General features: G+C 46.5%; 1 protein-coding gene across 2 annotated transcripts in view; it reads left to right on the top strand.

Moving 5' to 3' along the window:
* The window catches only part of mdfi (MyoD family inhibitor), a 90,198-nt gene that overhangs the window by 36,686 nt on the left and 37,545 nt on the right, over positions 1-15,967 (top strand). For both annotated transcript variants that reach the window (XM_048553435.1, XM_048553434.1), the window contains one exon: positions 9,712-9,822. In XM_048553435.1, coding sequence (XP_048409392.1) covers positions 9,712-9,822 — 111 coding nt within the window. The remainder of the gene's footprint in view (positions 1-9,711; positions 9,823-15,967) is intronic.

Consider the following 15,967-nt stretch of genomic DNA (forward strand, 5'->3'; position numbering starts at 1 on the left):
CCCAGAGTGCAGTGGATGCTGGGACAGTGACGAACTTTAGGGAAGAGATAGATTTTTAATCAGTAATGGGTTGAAGGGTTATGGAGATCGAGCAGGAAAGTAGAGTTGAGGTCAAGATGAGATCAGCCATGATTGTATTAAATGGCAGAGCAGGCTCGAGGGGATGACTGGCCTCCTCCTGCTCCTAGTTCTGATGCTCTTATATTAATGATTTTCCCAAAATCTTTCTGTCATTCACACTTTTTTCTCAGTGCATGCAGTGATGGCTGAGGGACGAAGCTAAGGCTCTACAACACAATGTAATCAGCAATATTTCTGATCACTGCTACTCTCAGATTCCCCCAACTCCTGCAAATATTCTTCACTGAGGGTCTACGTCAACAGACATTAGTGAGAGGTTCTCTGGGACTCGTGTGGGCTGGCCATTTAGCTGTACAGAGCATTTCCCATCCTGATCCTATCTCAGCCTAAACCACACGGTCTTTATAAGGAGCATCAGGATAATGGAAAGGTGTGGGACCTTTCAAAAAGCCTGGTCGCTCAGGTGGGCAGCACCCATTATAAAACCAGACGTGCAGTACCAGGACAACTATGGAAGCAAATTAGAATTGAATCAGATTTTATTGTCACATGTACTCAAGGATAGAGATACAGGAGCACTGTGAAAAGCGTACAATGCCATCATTCACCAGCATCATAGTGATTACAAATCAAAAACTAAAAAATAAACAACACAAACTTAACAAGAAACAAAAGCAGAAATGGTAGTGTCTGGGACATTGTCTGTCAGGTATGATTTTGTGAGTGTGATTATGTCAGGTTGGTGCTTGATTAGTCTGTGAGGCAGCTCTCCCACTTTTGGTGCTAACCCCCAGGTGTTAGTGAGGAGGACTTTGTGGGGTCAACAGGGCTGCTTCTGTCATTCACATTCCCAGTGCCTTAATCAATGCTGGATCATCATTCAGTTTGGCTCAATTTTCTGAGGCTTTCAGCACTTTGACACAACTGAGTGGTTGGCTTGGCCATTTCACAGGACAGATAGGAGCCAGCCATCATTGCCATGGATCTGCGATCACATGTCAGTCAGACCAGGTGAACATGGCAGGTTCTTTGTGTAAGTGACTTTTGGGAACCAGTTGAGTGTTTACAATAGTCTCACAGCCAGTGTTGGAGTTTTAATACCAGGTTGTTCCTCACATTCACATTCAACCATCTGCCACATTGGAACTTGAACACAGGTCCCCAGGATATTCTCTGGGGCTCTGGGCTACTCACCCAGGAGCAATATTATGATTCCACTGTCTCTGCCAGTGGGAGTGCGGAGGGCACTTCCTCACATCTAACCCTGTGTTGTTCCCAGTCGGGGTATTTTTGATAGTGCCTGAAATTGAATTATTCTTCACCTTTGGAGTCAATTAAAAATCAAATGTTATAGGAAGCTAGTTTTATGGACTTTTCTAAATTCAATAACTGCATACTTGGGAAGGAGGGCATAGTGCTTCAAAATTTGAGGAAACAAATGGATCAGATGAAAATTCATTGATAGAAAATTGTCAAAGATTGTGAGAGAGGATTGTGGACTGGAGGAGAGTGTGTAAACAGACACTGTAACACATCCTACACCTCTCTCCTTCTTTTCTGTCTGAGTGCTCCAATGGGCTGAATGAAATTGAATTGAATGAAACAGAAATTCAAGCCTTAATTTATATCCATGATTTAATTTCAACATTCCAATTCAGATAATTTAACAGTGTGTTGATTGGTTTAAACCCTTGCTGTCTACATTGCTAAACTGCATTCATATGGTTATTCTTTAAATGCCTCCTTTGTAAATTTATTTTCTTATTTTGGTGAGTTTCGGGCCCTGGGTCTTCATTCTTATTCCCTCAGAACTTGCAGATCATAAGAGTTACATCCATCTAAATCCTCTCCCTGTCGACAGCGTAGACCCGATTCATTCATTTGTGAAACTAATCAGAAACGCCCAGCCTGGGTCTTAGAAGCACAGTGTGGTCACCAGCTGAAGCTACAGGGTTGAGAGCTTTGAGAGAGTGTTGGTGGCTGCGTACCTCTGAATGAGTTCGAGCAGATGTGCTCGCTCTCTAAAAGACCCTCACCTCTCTCAGTTCTCACTAAGGGCTCAGCACAATTTTCAACCCCAAAATGGAGCCACAGAGGAAGTGAGGTTGGGAAGCAATATTCTCATCCCAGAGACCTATCCAGTGAACCTTCACTGAAATGCCTCCAATGCAAGTTTCTTAAATAGGGAGTCTGCACTCTCTATTCCAGATGTTGTTCTTCAGAACTGATTTCACGCAGTGCATCAACGACATGAAATGACAGCAATTTTAGTTACAGTTAGAGGAAGAATTTCCTCCCTCTGATAAAGCATATGAGGGAAGCAGAAAGAGATTGACATCCTTAAATCCCAACTTTTGCCAAACACACCTGGTAAAGAGGAATGGGACTTTGGACAATTTCTCTGGGAGTGTTACAGACTACATTCAACCAACGGCCACAAGTGGTAGTGGCGCTGACACTTAAAGGGCCTACAGTTGAAGAAGATTTTGCACACTCTAATCATAAATTAATACCAGTGATGGTTCAAAAGTTTCTCGAACCAACAAAGTGGTGTAGTGGGCAATGAAGAAGGTTCTCTAAGATCGCAATCAGTTGGGTCAATGGGCTGAGGAGTGGCAGATGGAGTTTAATTTGAATGAATGTAAGGTGTGTTGCATTTTGGTAAAACAAGCAAAGACAGGATTTATATAATTAATGGTAGGGCTCTGGGTAGTGTGGTAGAACAGAGAAACCTATGGTTTCGGGTACATAAATGTGCATCGCAGGTAGACAGGGTGGTTAAGAAGGCATTTAGCAGACTTGCCTCATCGCCCAGACCTTTGAGTATAGGAATTGAGCCATCATGGTGGGGTTGGTGGGGCCTCTTCTGGAAGACTGTACGGTACTGCTCACATTGCTATTGAAAGAATATTTAACAGGAGAGAGTTCAGAACAGATTTACCAGGATGTTAGACAACAAAGTGTGAGGCTGGATGAACACAGCAGGCCAAGCAGCATCTCAGGAGCACAAAAGCTGACATTTCGGGCCTAGACCCTTCATCAGAGAGGGGGATGGGGTGAGGGTTCTGGAATAAATAGGGAGAGAGGGGGAGGCGGACCGAAGATGGAGAGAAAAGAAGATGGGTGGAGAGAGTATAGGTGGGGAGGTAGGGAGGGGATAGGTCAGTCCAGGGAAGACGGACAGGTCAAGGAGGTGGGATGAGGTTAGTAGGTAGATGGGGGTGCGGCTTGGGGTGGGAGGAAGGGATGGGTGAGAGGAAGAACAGGTTAGGGAGGCAGAGACAGGTTGGACTGGTTTTGGGATGCAGTGGGTGGAGGGGAAGAGCTGGGCTGGTTGTGTGGTGCAGTGGGGGGAGGGGACGAACTGGGCTGGTTTAGGGATGCAGTGGGGGAAGGGGAGAGTTTGAAACTGGTGAAGTCCACATTGATACCATTAGGCTGCAGGGTTCCCAGGCAGAATCTGAGTTGCTGTTCCTGCAACCTTCGGGTGGCATCATTGTGGCACTGCAGGAGGCCCATGATGGACATGTCATCTAAAGAATGGGAGGGGGAGTGGAAATGGTTTGCGACTGGGAGGTGCAGTAGTTTGTTGCGAACTGAGCGGAGGTGTTCTGCAAAGCGGTCTCCAAGCCTCCGCTTGGTTTCCCCAATGTAGAGGAAGCCACACCGGGTACAGGGGATGCAGTATACCCCATTGGCAGATGTGCAGGTGAACCTCTGCTTAATGTGGAATGTCATGTTGGGGCCTGGGATGGGGGTGAGGGGGGAGGTGTGGGGGCAAGTGTAGCACTTCGTGCGGTTGCAGGGGAAGGTGCCGGGTGTGGTGGGGTCGGAGGGCAGTGTGGAGCAAACAAGGGAGTCACGGAGAGAGTGGTCTCTCCGGAAAGCAGACAGGGGTGGGGATGGAAAAATGTCTTGGGTGGTGGGGTCGGATTGTAGATGGCGGAAGTGTCAGAGGATGATGCGTTGTATCCGGAGGTTGGTGGGCTGGTGTGTGAGAACAAGGGGGATCCTCTTTGGGCGGTTGTGGCGGGGGCGGGGTGTGAGGGACATGTTGCGGAAAATACGGGAGATGCGGTCAAGGACGTTCTCGATCACTGTGGGGGGAAAGTTGCGGTCCTTGAAGAACTTGGATATCTGGGATGTGTGGGAGTGGAATGCCTCATCGTGGGAGCAGATGCGGCGGAGGCGAAGGAATTGGGAATAGGGGATGGAATTTTTGTAGGAGGGTGGGTGGGAGGAGGTGTACTCTAGGTAGCTGTGGGAGTCGGTGGGCTTGAAATGGACATCAGTTACAAGCTGGTTGCCTGAGATGGAGACTGAGAGGTCCAGGAAGGTGAGGGATGTGCTGGAGATGGCCCAGGTGAACTGAAGGTTGGGGTGAAAGGTGTTGGTGAAGTGGATGAACTGTTCAAGCTCCTCTGGGGAGCAAGAGCCGGCGCCGATACAGTCATCAATGTACCGGAGGAAGAGGTGGGGTTTGGGGCCTGTGTAGGTGCGGAAGAGGGACTGCTCCATGTAACCTACAAAGAGGCAGGCATAGCTGGGGCCCATGCAGGTCCCCATGGCCACACCCTTAGTCTGTAGGAAGTGGGAGGAGTCAAAAGAGAAGTTGTTGAGTGTGAGGACGAGTTCGGCTAGGCCGATGAGGGTGTCGGTGGACGGGGACTGGTCGGGCCTGCGGGACAGGAAGAAGCGGAGGGCCTTGAGGCCATCTGCATGCAGAATGCAGGTGTATAGGGACTGGACGTCCATGGTGAAGATGAGGTGTTGGGGGCCAGGGAATTGGAAGTCCTGGAGGAGGTGGAGGGCGTGGGTGGTGTCACGGACGTAGGTAGGGAGTTCCTGGACCAAAGGGGAGAAGATGGAGTCCAGATAGGTGGAGATGAGTTCGGTGGGGCAGGAGCAGGCTGAGACGATTGGTCGACCAGGGCAGGCAGTTTTGTGGATTTTGGGAAGGAGATAGAAACGAGCTGTGCGGGGTTGGGGAACAATGAGGTTGGAGGCTGTGGGTGGGAGGTCCCCTGAGGTGATGAGGTCATGAATGGTGTTGGAGATGATGGTTTGGTGCTCGGGTGTGGGGTCATGATCGAGGGGGCGGTAGGAGGTGGTGTCGGAGAGTTGGCGTCTGGCCTCGGCGATGTAGAGGTCAGTGCGCCATGCTACCACTGCGCCACCCTTGTCTGCGGGTTTGATGGTGAGGTTGGGGTTGGACCGGAGGGAGCGGTGGGCTGCCCGTTCTGCGGGGGAGAGGTTGGAGTGGGTGAGAGGGGTGGAGAGGTTGAGGCGGTTAATGTCTCGACGGCAGTTGGAGATGAAGAGGTCGAGGGAGGGTAGGAGGCCTGGGGGTGGTGTCCAGGAGGAGGACTTGTGTTGGAAGCGGGTGAAGGGGTCAGTGGAGGGAGGGTTAGGCTCCCGGTTGAAGAAGTAGGTGTGGAGGCGAAGGCGGCGGAAAAACTGTATAGGAGGGTTTGAGATATAAAAATAGATTGGATAGGCTGGGGCCTTTTTCACTGGCGATTAGGAGGTTGAGGCCTGACTTTATTGAGGTTTATAAAATCATGAAGGGCATACATATGGTGAATGACAAGGTCTTTTCCCTAGAGTGGTGAAGTTCAAAACTAGGAGCATATTTTTAAGGTGAGAGGGGAAAGATTTAAAAAGGTCACTTTTTTACACAGAGAGTGGCCAATCTGCAGAAGGAACTACCAGAGAAAGTAGCGGATGCAGGTAAAGTTACAGTGTTTAAAAAACATGTGGACGGGCTCATGAATAAGAAGGGTTTGGAAGGATATATGCCAAGTGCAGGCAGTTGGGACTAATTTAGTTTGGGAACATGGGTGGCGTTGGCTGGTTGGGCCTGTTTCCATGCCATATGACTCTATGGCTATGCCTGCAACATGCGAGAAGTCATGGATCTTTGAGTTAAAAAAAGGATTTCCAGACCTCGAAGTCAAGGTATCAGGCCTTCAACACAAATTCCTAGACATTGAAGCTTCAAGAAGGGCAATGATGCCCCATAATTATTAATGGGAGCCAGCAATCTGCACAGCATCTTCAGAATAGTGCACAGGGAATGTTAACATGAACATCGAGCATTGCAACAAAAATGTCAAACCCCAGAAACAGCCCATCAAGACATCGTTCAACAATTGCAAGCAGCCTGTTACCTTGGGAGAAACAACGGCTGAGTGATATTGTTGCTAGTCTTCTAATCCAGAGACCCAGGGAACATCCAATAAAATTTCTTGAAGAGTCTAATGATGACCACAAATCCATTGACGATTGTCAGAAAAACCCATCGGGTTCACTAATGTCCTTCAGGGAAGGAAAATGCCATCCTTACCTGTGATAATGGGAACTGCAGATGCTGGAGAATCCAAGATAACGAAGTGTGAAGCTGGATGAACACAGCAGGCCAAGCAGCATCTCAGAAGCACAATTTGTGATATAATTTAACACTACCTAAAACTCTAATTCCTTTATAAAACCCAGCATAATCCTACAAAACCATTGGTTTTTTTCTTTCTCATTACAGAAATAACTGGTAATGGTTTAAACTGAGGGTCACTATGTCTCAGGTGTGGGGAGAGTTTGAGAAGGAGATCCCTCATGGTGACTGAGCTCAGTCAGTGTGTAAATTAAACCCACACCATTAGAATTAACTCAGCATTGCAAAGCAACTATCCAGCCAACTAGGCTAACCAACCCCCTAATAAACTCCCCATTTACACACAAACAGATACAGATTAGCCTGCGGAAAAACACATGGGTGTTATGGATGGAGGGAAAACTGGAAAAGCAGCTTGATGGTTCCTGTTCACAGGGATTGTTGAGATGATCTTTGTGATCCTTGTGTTGACCAGGTGTTGTTTCTCAGTTGTCCTTCTCTGAAAGATTCCTTTGGTTTTCAGCTGTTTCACTTTCAAAAGGTCTCTGACTTATTGATTAAAGCTCACAGCTTATGGCTGAAGGAAGGAAAAACTGCTTTTCTTAGCTTTTCAACCCTGGACAGCATTTATTACCCACCCCTAGCTGCCCTTGAGAAGGTGAGAGTGAGCTGCCTTCTTGAATTACTGCAGCCCACATGCTGTAGGTTGACCACAGCACCAATATCTTTCCTCTGCATCCAATTATCATTTGATTGTATTCCTATTCTCCAGTTCAGTGCATTTCCCTGACAACTTGTTCCAGCAAGCAACTCCCTTTTGTTGAAAGACCACATTTTGCGTTTTATTTTCTTCTTTTACCATGTTCATCATCATAGATGAAATATCATTGCAGAATCCCTACACTGTGGAGGCAGGTCATTTGGCCCATCATATCCACACCAGCCCTCTGAAGAACAGCCCACCCAGACCCACCTATCCCTGTGTTTCCCATGGCTATCCCACCTAGTTTGCACTTCCCTAAACACTATTTAGCTTGGCCAATCCACCCGAGCCTGCACATCTTTAGACTGCGGGGGGAAACCAGAGCACCCGAAAGAAACCCATACAGGCACGGGGAGAATGTGCAAACTCCACAAAGACAGTTGCCTGAGGCTGGGATCACACCCAGATCCCTGGCACTGTGAGGCAGCAGTGCTAACCACTGAGCCACTGTGCCACCTTTTTCTTACAGACTTGCCTGTCCTTGCATGTTTTTCCAACAGCCAGGTACTTCCCCTCAGAGATTCACAAAATGCAAGCCAGTGAAGGGATTGTACGTGGTTCAAAGGACAACTGCCTTTCCCAATCCAATCCTTTCTGATTTCCTCAAACAGTTTGCAATTTAGTTTTATTTATATCCCTGTGTTAAAATAGGTCAGGTCAGGCTCTGGGTCTGTTGACTGTGTTGTGCTGTGTGATTCTCTGATTTATATGTTAATAACAAACAGCAGCTTGTCTATTGACACCTGGAGACTGGATTCAGACAGCTTCATGCTCAGACTCATGCTTGAGGTTAAATGACTCATTGCTCACACACAACCTTCCCATTTACATTGGTTTATTTATACTACGGTTACAATTCCACAAGTGTCAGCCCTCTATGTGTTAGGACTAGAAAACAGATAAATATCGAGAATGCAAATATCAAGCTGTCTGTGTTGCCTCAGTCTGCAGAAACGTCCCACAGCAGCAGAGCGTAGTCTGCAGTAAGTTAAGATAAAAGACACAGAAACATGAAGAATTACAGAAAGCCTACAACACAGAAACAGGCCATTTGGCCTGTTGTGCTAATGTTTGTGTAGAGAATCTGTCTGAGCTTCCTTGCACTATAATTAGCTCTCCGACACCATCTCATGAATCTCTCTGACCCCACACTGTCCCATGGTCGTGCTGTTCCCAGCCACCCCCACTACCTTTCACGGTGATTTAACCCTCAGTTTCCCCGTCAGTTCCAGGTTGTCTCCCTCCTTGTGAGTCTTGAATGGTCTTCTAGTATAGTATCTTGGTTCTCCATCTTTTGACAGACAAACCATCCTTCCTTCCTATATGCTTGAACTTTTGTAGAGATGCCCTGGTAACTTTCTGGTGTTGTGGCCATTCACGCTTGGATTTCCGATTGGGATTTCTGTTTGGATCGGGATGGGCTGGATTTCTGGTCCATTTCTTTGCCTGTTGGAATTAATAGCCACAGTGGTTCCTGGCATAGAATATGCCTGTCCACAACTTGATGAATTAGAGCAGTCAAACTGACTGAAATGTCAGTCAATAATTCCTGCAATAATTCCAGATGCAAGCAATATCTATTGTCCCTGGAGATCAATATTCGGCAAAAACCATTTGGTGCAAACTGAGAGCTCAGCTTCAGCTGTGCAATCACTTCTAATTCCCAAACTACAAGTGCACTCTGACTGTTCATTCAATACAAACCAAAGGCAGGAGCTTTTTCAAATAATTTGAGTCACAGGTGTGTTTTTTCACTGTTCAGACCAAAGAGTTTTGCAGAGCAAATAATCTAGTTTTAGAATTTTTCTGCTCCATTGAAGTGTTTTGGCTCTTTTTGTGTGTTGATCACTGCTGTAGTTTTCTCAACCAGGTGAGATGATTTCTGGTGTTAATATATTAACTGGTTTTATTGAGGCATTTGTATTACTGCAGGAGTGGCAATGCTTGGAAATAAATATGGGCTGATTTGAGTTTCACTGAATCTAAAACTTTACACAGAGATTTGATACTAACATCACGAGGCTGTAATATGGATCAGCACCATCTGCCTGCAGCCAGGCTAGTCTTTAACTTGATTCATGGCATCAAAAGTTTTATCCAGCCACAGACTATTTCCAATCATTTATCCTCTCTTACCTCACCCACAGATTGATGTGCTGTAATTAAACAGAAGAACGTGTAATTTCTACAGCAAGAATGTTGCAAAGTGCATTCCAGTTGGAAAACTGGTCAGTAAACACAGTCACTGTTGTAATGTTGGAAGTTGCAGCAGTTAATTTAGCTGCAAACAGAAATGTGATAATGGAACAAAAACAGAAGTTGCTGGAAAAGCTCAGCAGGTCTGGCAGCATCTGTGGAGAAAAAAATAGGGTTAACATTTTGGATCTGGTGGCCCTTCCTCAGAACTTGTGATAATGATGGGATAGTGTGTTTCTAGTAAAGTTGTTTGTAACAATGGATGTATTCTTTGTTGCAGATGATGGGAATGAAGGAGCAAGAGATTACAGAGAAGACACTGCAGCATTCCTGGGCCAGACAGCTTCCCATGAGGTTGGAGGTCACAGTTCACCAGGAAGTGCTATAACATGTGAGTCAATTCGTTGTTAAAGTAGGGAGTTTGCTGAATTTTCAAAACATGTCATAATTCTCATATTGCTGAGATAGAAAACAAAATCTTTGCTCTCTGATTTTAAGGACTATTTCAGTAGGGGGCATTGAAATGGGGACATGGTAGTGTCATGGTAATGTCACTAAATCAGGAATTGAGAAGCTCAGGCTAATGCTCAGGGAGAGGGATTGAAATCTTACCATCGCAGCTAGTGAAATCTAAATTCAAATAATTAATGAACCTGGAGTCGAAGGTTAGTCTCTGCAATGGTGACCATGGAGTAAATCATGTGCTTTCTTGGGAAATGCAAGTTGAACTGAGTTTTCTGGAGGGTATTTTGCAATGTGGCCAAGTCTAGTTTACTTGCTGTATCTTGTCAGACGTGACTTATTAACTACTTATTAACTTCTCTTGTCTGAAATCTTACCATTCCACCATGTACTATACCCACAACAATTCGCCATTGCCAAAATATCCTGGAATGGACTGACAATCCTGGCACTAGTGGAGGGGGAGGGAGGTGATGGCCTAGTAGTATTATCGCTGGACTGTTAATCCAGATAATGTTCTGGGGACCTGGGTTCAAATCCCACCAAGGCAGGTAGTAGAATTTGAATTCAATAATTATGTGGAATTAAGAATCTAATGATGACCGTGAATCTATTGTTGATTCTTAGAAAAATCCATCTGGTTCACTAACGCCCTTTATGGAAGGAAATTGTCATCCTTACCTGGTCTGGCCTACAAGTGACTCCAGACTGCCTCTGAGCAATTGGGATCGGCAATAAATGCTGCCTAGCCAGCGATACCCTCAGCCTGTGAATGAATAAAGAAAGGAAAAATCTTTAAAAGCCCATTGTGCACCCTGACAGATCCTACCGGAGCTGCCGTCCATAGTTACCCCAGGCATGACCGATGGGATAGTTGGACACAGAAGTAAAGGTCCTGCCTGATAGGGTGAGGCACAGTCCAGTTGTCCTGTTTCTCCCAGGACCAATGGAGGAAGACTTAACTCCAGACCATATTGGCCTGATCGAAGCTGCCAGCTGTGTCAGTGTAGCATCAGCTGTCGGAGATCATTGTCACCCTGCCAGGATCAGTGCTACCAGTTTCTCTCCAATATCTCTCTTTCCCTGCTACTGCACTCACCTCCTCCTAAGGCTCATGCTTGACCAGCCTCACGATTACCTGCAACCTCTTCCCTCACTACCCCAAACCCCCAACACCACTGACCCTGCACACCCTCTGCTCACTCATGAAACCTCCCCAACTGCAGCAACAGTAACACCCACTTTGACCTCCTGTAGTACCACCTCTAAGAAACCTCCTGGCCCATCTCCAATCAATTTACAGGACACTCTGCCCTTCAATGCTGCCCCTCAAGGTGTCCAGTGACTCTCACTGTCGGAGCACTGCAGGAGGAGAGCAGCCCCCAGTGGGAGCAAAAGGAGTCAGGATGGGCAGTGGGCTACACGCCATTCAGAGTCTGACCGTCCCAAATAGATGACTGTGCCCAAGCTCCTGAACTTGTATCAGATGCTGCCTTTGACTGACTGTGCTGGGACTCCTTAGGTGAAGATCATTTGCTCCAACTTGCTGACAGTCAGGACAAGTTTCCTGCCTTTGTACCTGTGCTAAATAGCATGACAATACAGCAGCGCTGTGATAATAAAATAAAACAACAAACTGCAGATGCTGGAGATCTGAAACAAAAATAAATAGCTGGCGAAACTCAGCAGGTCTGGCAGCATCAGTGGAGAGACAATCAGAGTTAATGTTTCTGGTCTAGTGACTCTTCTTCAGAAGCTACCAGACCTGCTGATGTTCTCCAGCAGTTTCTGTTTTGTTGCAGCAGCTCAGTGAGCTGTCCCTCACTGAGGGGACAATGTTTAGACAGGCAATGCAGGGATGGAGTGAGCATCAGATCGGCTCAGAGAGAGTAAGTGCTCCGACAGTGAGAGTCACTGGGCACCTTGAGGGGCAGCATTGAAGGGCAGAGTGTCCTGTAAATTGACTAGAGATGGGCCAGGAGGTTTCTTAGAGGCTGGCACATGTCGTAGAATCATAGAATTCCTACAGTGTGGAAGCAGGCCATTTAGCCCATCAAGTCCACGCCTATCCTCTGAAGCGCACCCACCCAGATCAAAATCCCCTACCATATCCCAATAACCTTGCATTTCCCATGGCTAACCCACATAGCCAGCACCTCCCTGGACAATATATGCAATTTCCCATGACCAATCCACCTAATGTATGCAATTTCAGACTGTGGAAGGAAACCAGAGCGCCCAGAGGTAACCCACGCAGGCTCCACACAAACAGTTGCCTGAGGGTGGAATCAAACCCGGGTACCAGGCACTGTGAGGCAGCAGTGCTAACCACTGAGCTACCGTGCCGCTCATGTCAGATACCAATCTTCATGGATGTGGAACATGTGTGGCCTGTACCCATGGAGATGTCGGTGCCTGGCTTCCAGCAGCGAGTTTCACCAGGTATTCACCCTGGTTTCCACATCGAGAAATATCACCGTCTAGTTTGATTGTGCAAATTTGGTAAGATGGGTAGCTGAGTATTCATGAGATGAGTTGTGATGTTAATGAAGTGTTCAGCGAGTGCTACTCTGCCTAAATGGGCAGCTTGGCTCTGCCTAGTGAAATAGTTACCTCACCATTTGTGAAAACCAGAAAGGACACAGTGAGCTGATTCTGAAAGTCTCACTGATTCTGCAATATTTCTTGCTATTGTTTAATTATTTATTATTATTCAGGCCCCTACAAGATTCCACTAACATGGAACTATCATCGATTGTTGTAGAAACCCATCAGGTTTACTCAGGTCTTTGTGGGAGGAAATCTGCCATCCTTACCTGCTCTGGCTGCTGGGAACCTCCAGACCCAGACTCTTAGCTGCCTCTGAAATGGTCAAGCAAGCCATTCATTTTAATGGCAATTTGCTCACCATGCTGTTAATGAATAGAGAATAAAAGAATAATGGAAATTCCACCATCAGCTATAGCAAAATTCAAACCAGGGTCCCCAGAACATTTTCTGAAGAAGGGTCCAGGCCCAAAATGTCAGCCTTCCTGCTCCTCTGATGCTGCTTGGTCTGCAGTGTTCAACCAGCTTGAAATCTAGCTCTAGGTAACCTTGTTACCTGTTTCCCCAGAACATTAGCTGAGTTTCTGGATTAACAGTCTGTTGATAATACCATTAGGCTGTTAACTCCTTCATAAGAGATGTAGGCACATTTCCCTGGAACCAGGTTCCCTTCTTGATTATGAAATGATAAATTCAGCCAAATGTTAAATATGAAGTTTTGCATCTTCGTGTTCAAAGTTGTTAATTTGCATATTAGTTTTCAATCCAAAGCAAACGGTCTGTTAATTAGTTTTCAGGGCACGTTCAGCCTCTCCCAAACATCTCCTTTTTGTAAGTCAGTGACCTCCTCTGGTTGTTATTTCCAGCAGACAATCCCAGCTGTCAGTAAAGAACATACCTGACTGAATCAGAGATAATGGGAACTGCAGATGCTGGAGATTCCAAGATAATAAAATGTGAGGCTGGATGAACACAGCAGGCCAAGCAGCATCTCAGGAGCACAAAAGCTGACGTTTCGGGCCTAGACCCTTCATCAGAGAGGGGGATGGGGGGAGGGAACTGGAATAAATAGGGAGAGAGGGGGAGGCGGACCGAAGATGGAGAGTAAAGAAGATAGGTGGAGAGGGTGTAGGTGGGGAGGTAGGGAGGGGATAGGTCAGTCCAGGGAAGACGGACAGGTCAAGGAGGTGGGATGAGGTTAGTAGGTAGCTGGGGGTGCGGCTTGGGGTGGGAGGAAGGGATGGGTGAGAGGAAGAACCGGTTAGGGAGGCAGAGACAGGTTGGACTGGTTTTGGGATGCAGTGGGTGGGGGGGAAGAGCTGGGCTGGTTGTGTGGTGCAGTGGGGGGAGGGGATGAACTGGGCTGGTTTAGGGATGCAGTGGGGGAAGGGGAGATTTTGAAACTGGTGAAGTCCACATTGATACCATATGGCTGCAGGGTTCCCAGGCGGAATATGAGTTGCTGTTCCTGCAACCTTCGGGTGGCATCATTGTGGCAGTGCAGGAGGCCCATGATGGACATGTCATCAAGAGAATGGGAGGGGGAGTGGAAATGGTTTGCGACTGGGAGGTGCAGTTGTTTGTTGCGAACTGAGCGGAGGTGTTCTGCAAAGCGGTCCCCAAGCCTCCGCTTGGTTTCCCCAATGTAGAGGAAGCCGCACCGGGTACAGTGGATGCAGTATACCACATTGGCAGATGTGCAGGTGAACCTCTGCTTAATGTGGAATGTCATCTTGGGGCCTGGGATGGGGGTGAGGGAGGAGGTGTGGCGACAAGTGTAGCATTTCCTGCGGTTGCAGGGGAAGGTGCCGGGTGTGGTGGGGTTGGAGGGCAGTGTGGAGCGAACAAGGGAGTCACGGAGAGAGTGGTCTCTCCGGAAAGCAGACAGGGGAGGGGATGGAAAAATGTCTTGGGTGGTGGGGTCGGATTGTAAATGGCGGAAGTGTCGGAGGATAATGCGTTGTATCCGGAGGTTGGTAGGGTGGTGTGTGAGAACGAGGGGGATCCTCTTGGGGCGGTTGTGGCGGGGGCGGGGTGTGAGGGATGTGTCGCGGGAGATGCGGGAGACATACCTGACTGAATCCCCACTTGATCAGTCACCAGTACAACTAGATGTTGGGCAGAAACCCCAGCAGGAAACTGGGCTGCTGTGTCTGGTTATATACTTGGGAAGAATGTCAGATAAAGTCACTTACAAAGTCTGCAGTGTCCAGTTGAAACATGGGCTGCAGATAGCTTCAACACAGTGGCATTGGTAGTGAAACAGTGGCACAGATGGTGATAGTTAGAAAATTCCTTATTGTTTAGTCTGGATCTCATTATTGTTGTGTTGAATTGCATTCATTCTATCATACCACTCTGGGTGAATACACCCTCTTCCCAAAATATGCTTCTTTTTAATGTAGCTGCATTTGGCAAGGAAGCTGAATGAACTGTTTCACTATTATTCCATTTCCCAGTTGGTGGGAAGTGGGAACTTGCCAGCCTAAAGGCACACAGTGTGTAAGATAGAGGCGATGTCACGGCATTACCTAAAGGTAGACAGTGGGGTGCACTCCAATGAAATGTGCTTCAAAAACACATTTCATTTAAAGGTCTGAACTAAAATTGCTGTCTCTGATTGGTTGTCACCAATGGCAACCTGAGGGACCTTATGCAAATGATTGCTAGTGAGGTAAAGTTGATGTTGAGAAAGTTTAAGGATTGCTGATTGGAGTAGATTATAGAATTACTGAGCCCCAAATAAATGTTTGACCAACTAAAGAATGCTTGTGGGCTAATGATGTCACATCTGATAGAAATCAGGATTTGGGATTTGTATGGGTTCCAAGCCAAGAAATGCTCTCCCTGTAACATAATTGTCTTATTACTCAATTTTATCTACCCAAAGTGGTTGTATCGCTGGTACCGCATGAGAAGGCAGTGAAGAAACTGGAGTTAAAATGCAGCCAAAAATAGAACAGACTGTACCACACATTCTTCTGTTGATGATGTTGGTTCTTTTGATGACAATCCAAAAACTTTACGGTCCAGTTTTCTAATGCCAGTATATATATTTTTTTAATTTCCAGATTGTATTAAATTGAATTCAAATTCTCATGATAGAATTAAAAATCACTTTCACTGGATAATGAGCTCAATTATTTGAATTATTCAACACCATCATAATCTTGTCTGTTAACCTGTACTTGGAGGTAACTGGACAATGTAGCCTGTTGCAATAATTTCACCTTCGTGAGCACAGACTGAATCCAACCCAGAATGAGAAACAAACCAACAAAAACAGAAATTGCTGGAAACGCTCAGCAGGCCTGGCAGCATCTGGGGAGAGAGATCAGAGTTAACATTGTAGGTCTAGTGACCCTTCCTCAGAGCTAACTCTGATTTCTCTCCCCAGATTCTGCCAGACTGGCTGAGCTTTTCCAGCAATTTCTGTTTTTGTTTCTGATTTACATCATTCTCAGTTATTTAGTTTTATTACTGAGAAATGAAATATCTTTTCTCCCATCTTACTGTAAAGCTCTCAC

Source organism: Stegostoma tigrinum, chromosome 21 (genome assembly GCF_030684315.1).
Source record: "Stegostoma tigrinum isolate sSteTig4 chromosome 21, sSteTig4.hap1, whole genome shotgun sequence".
Taxonomy (NCBI): domain Eukaryota; kingdom Metazoa; phylum Chordata; class Chondrichthyes; order Orectolobiformes; family Stegostomatidae; genus Stegostoma; species Stegostoma tigrinum.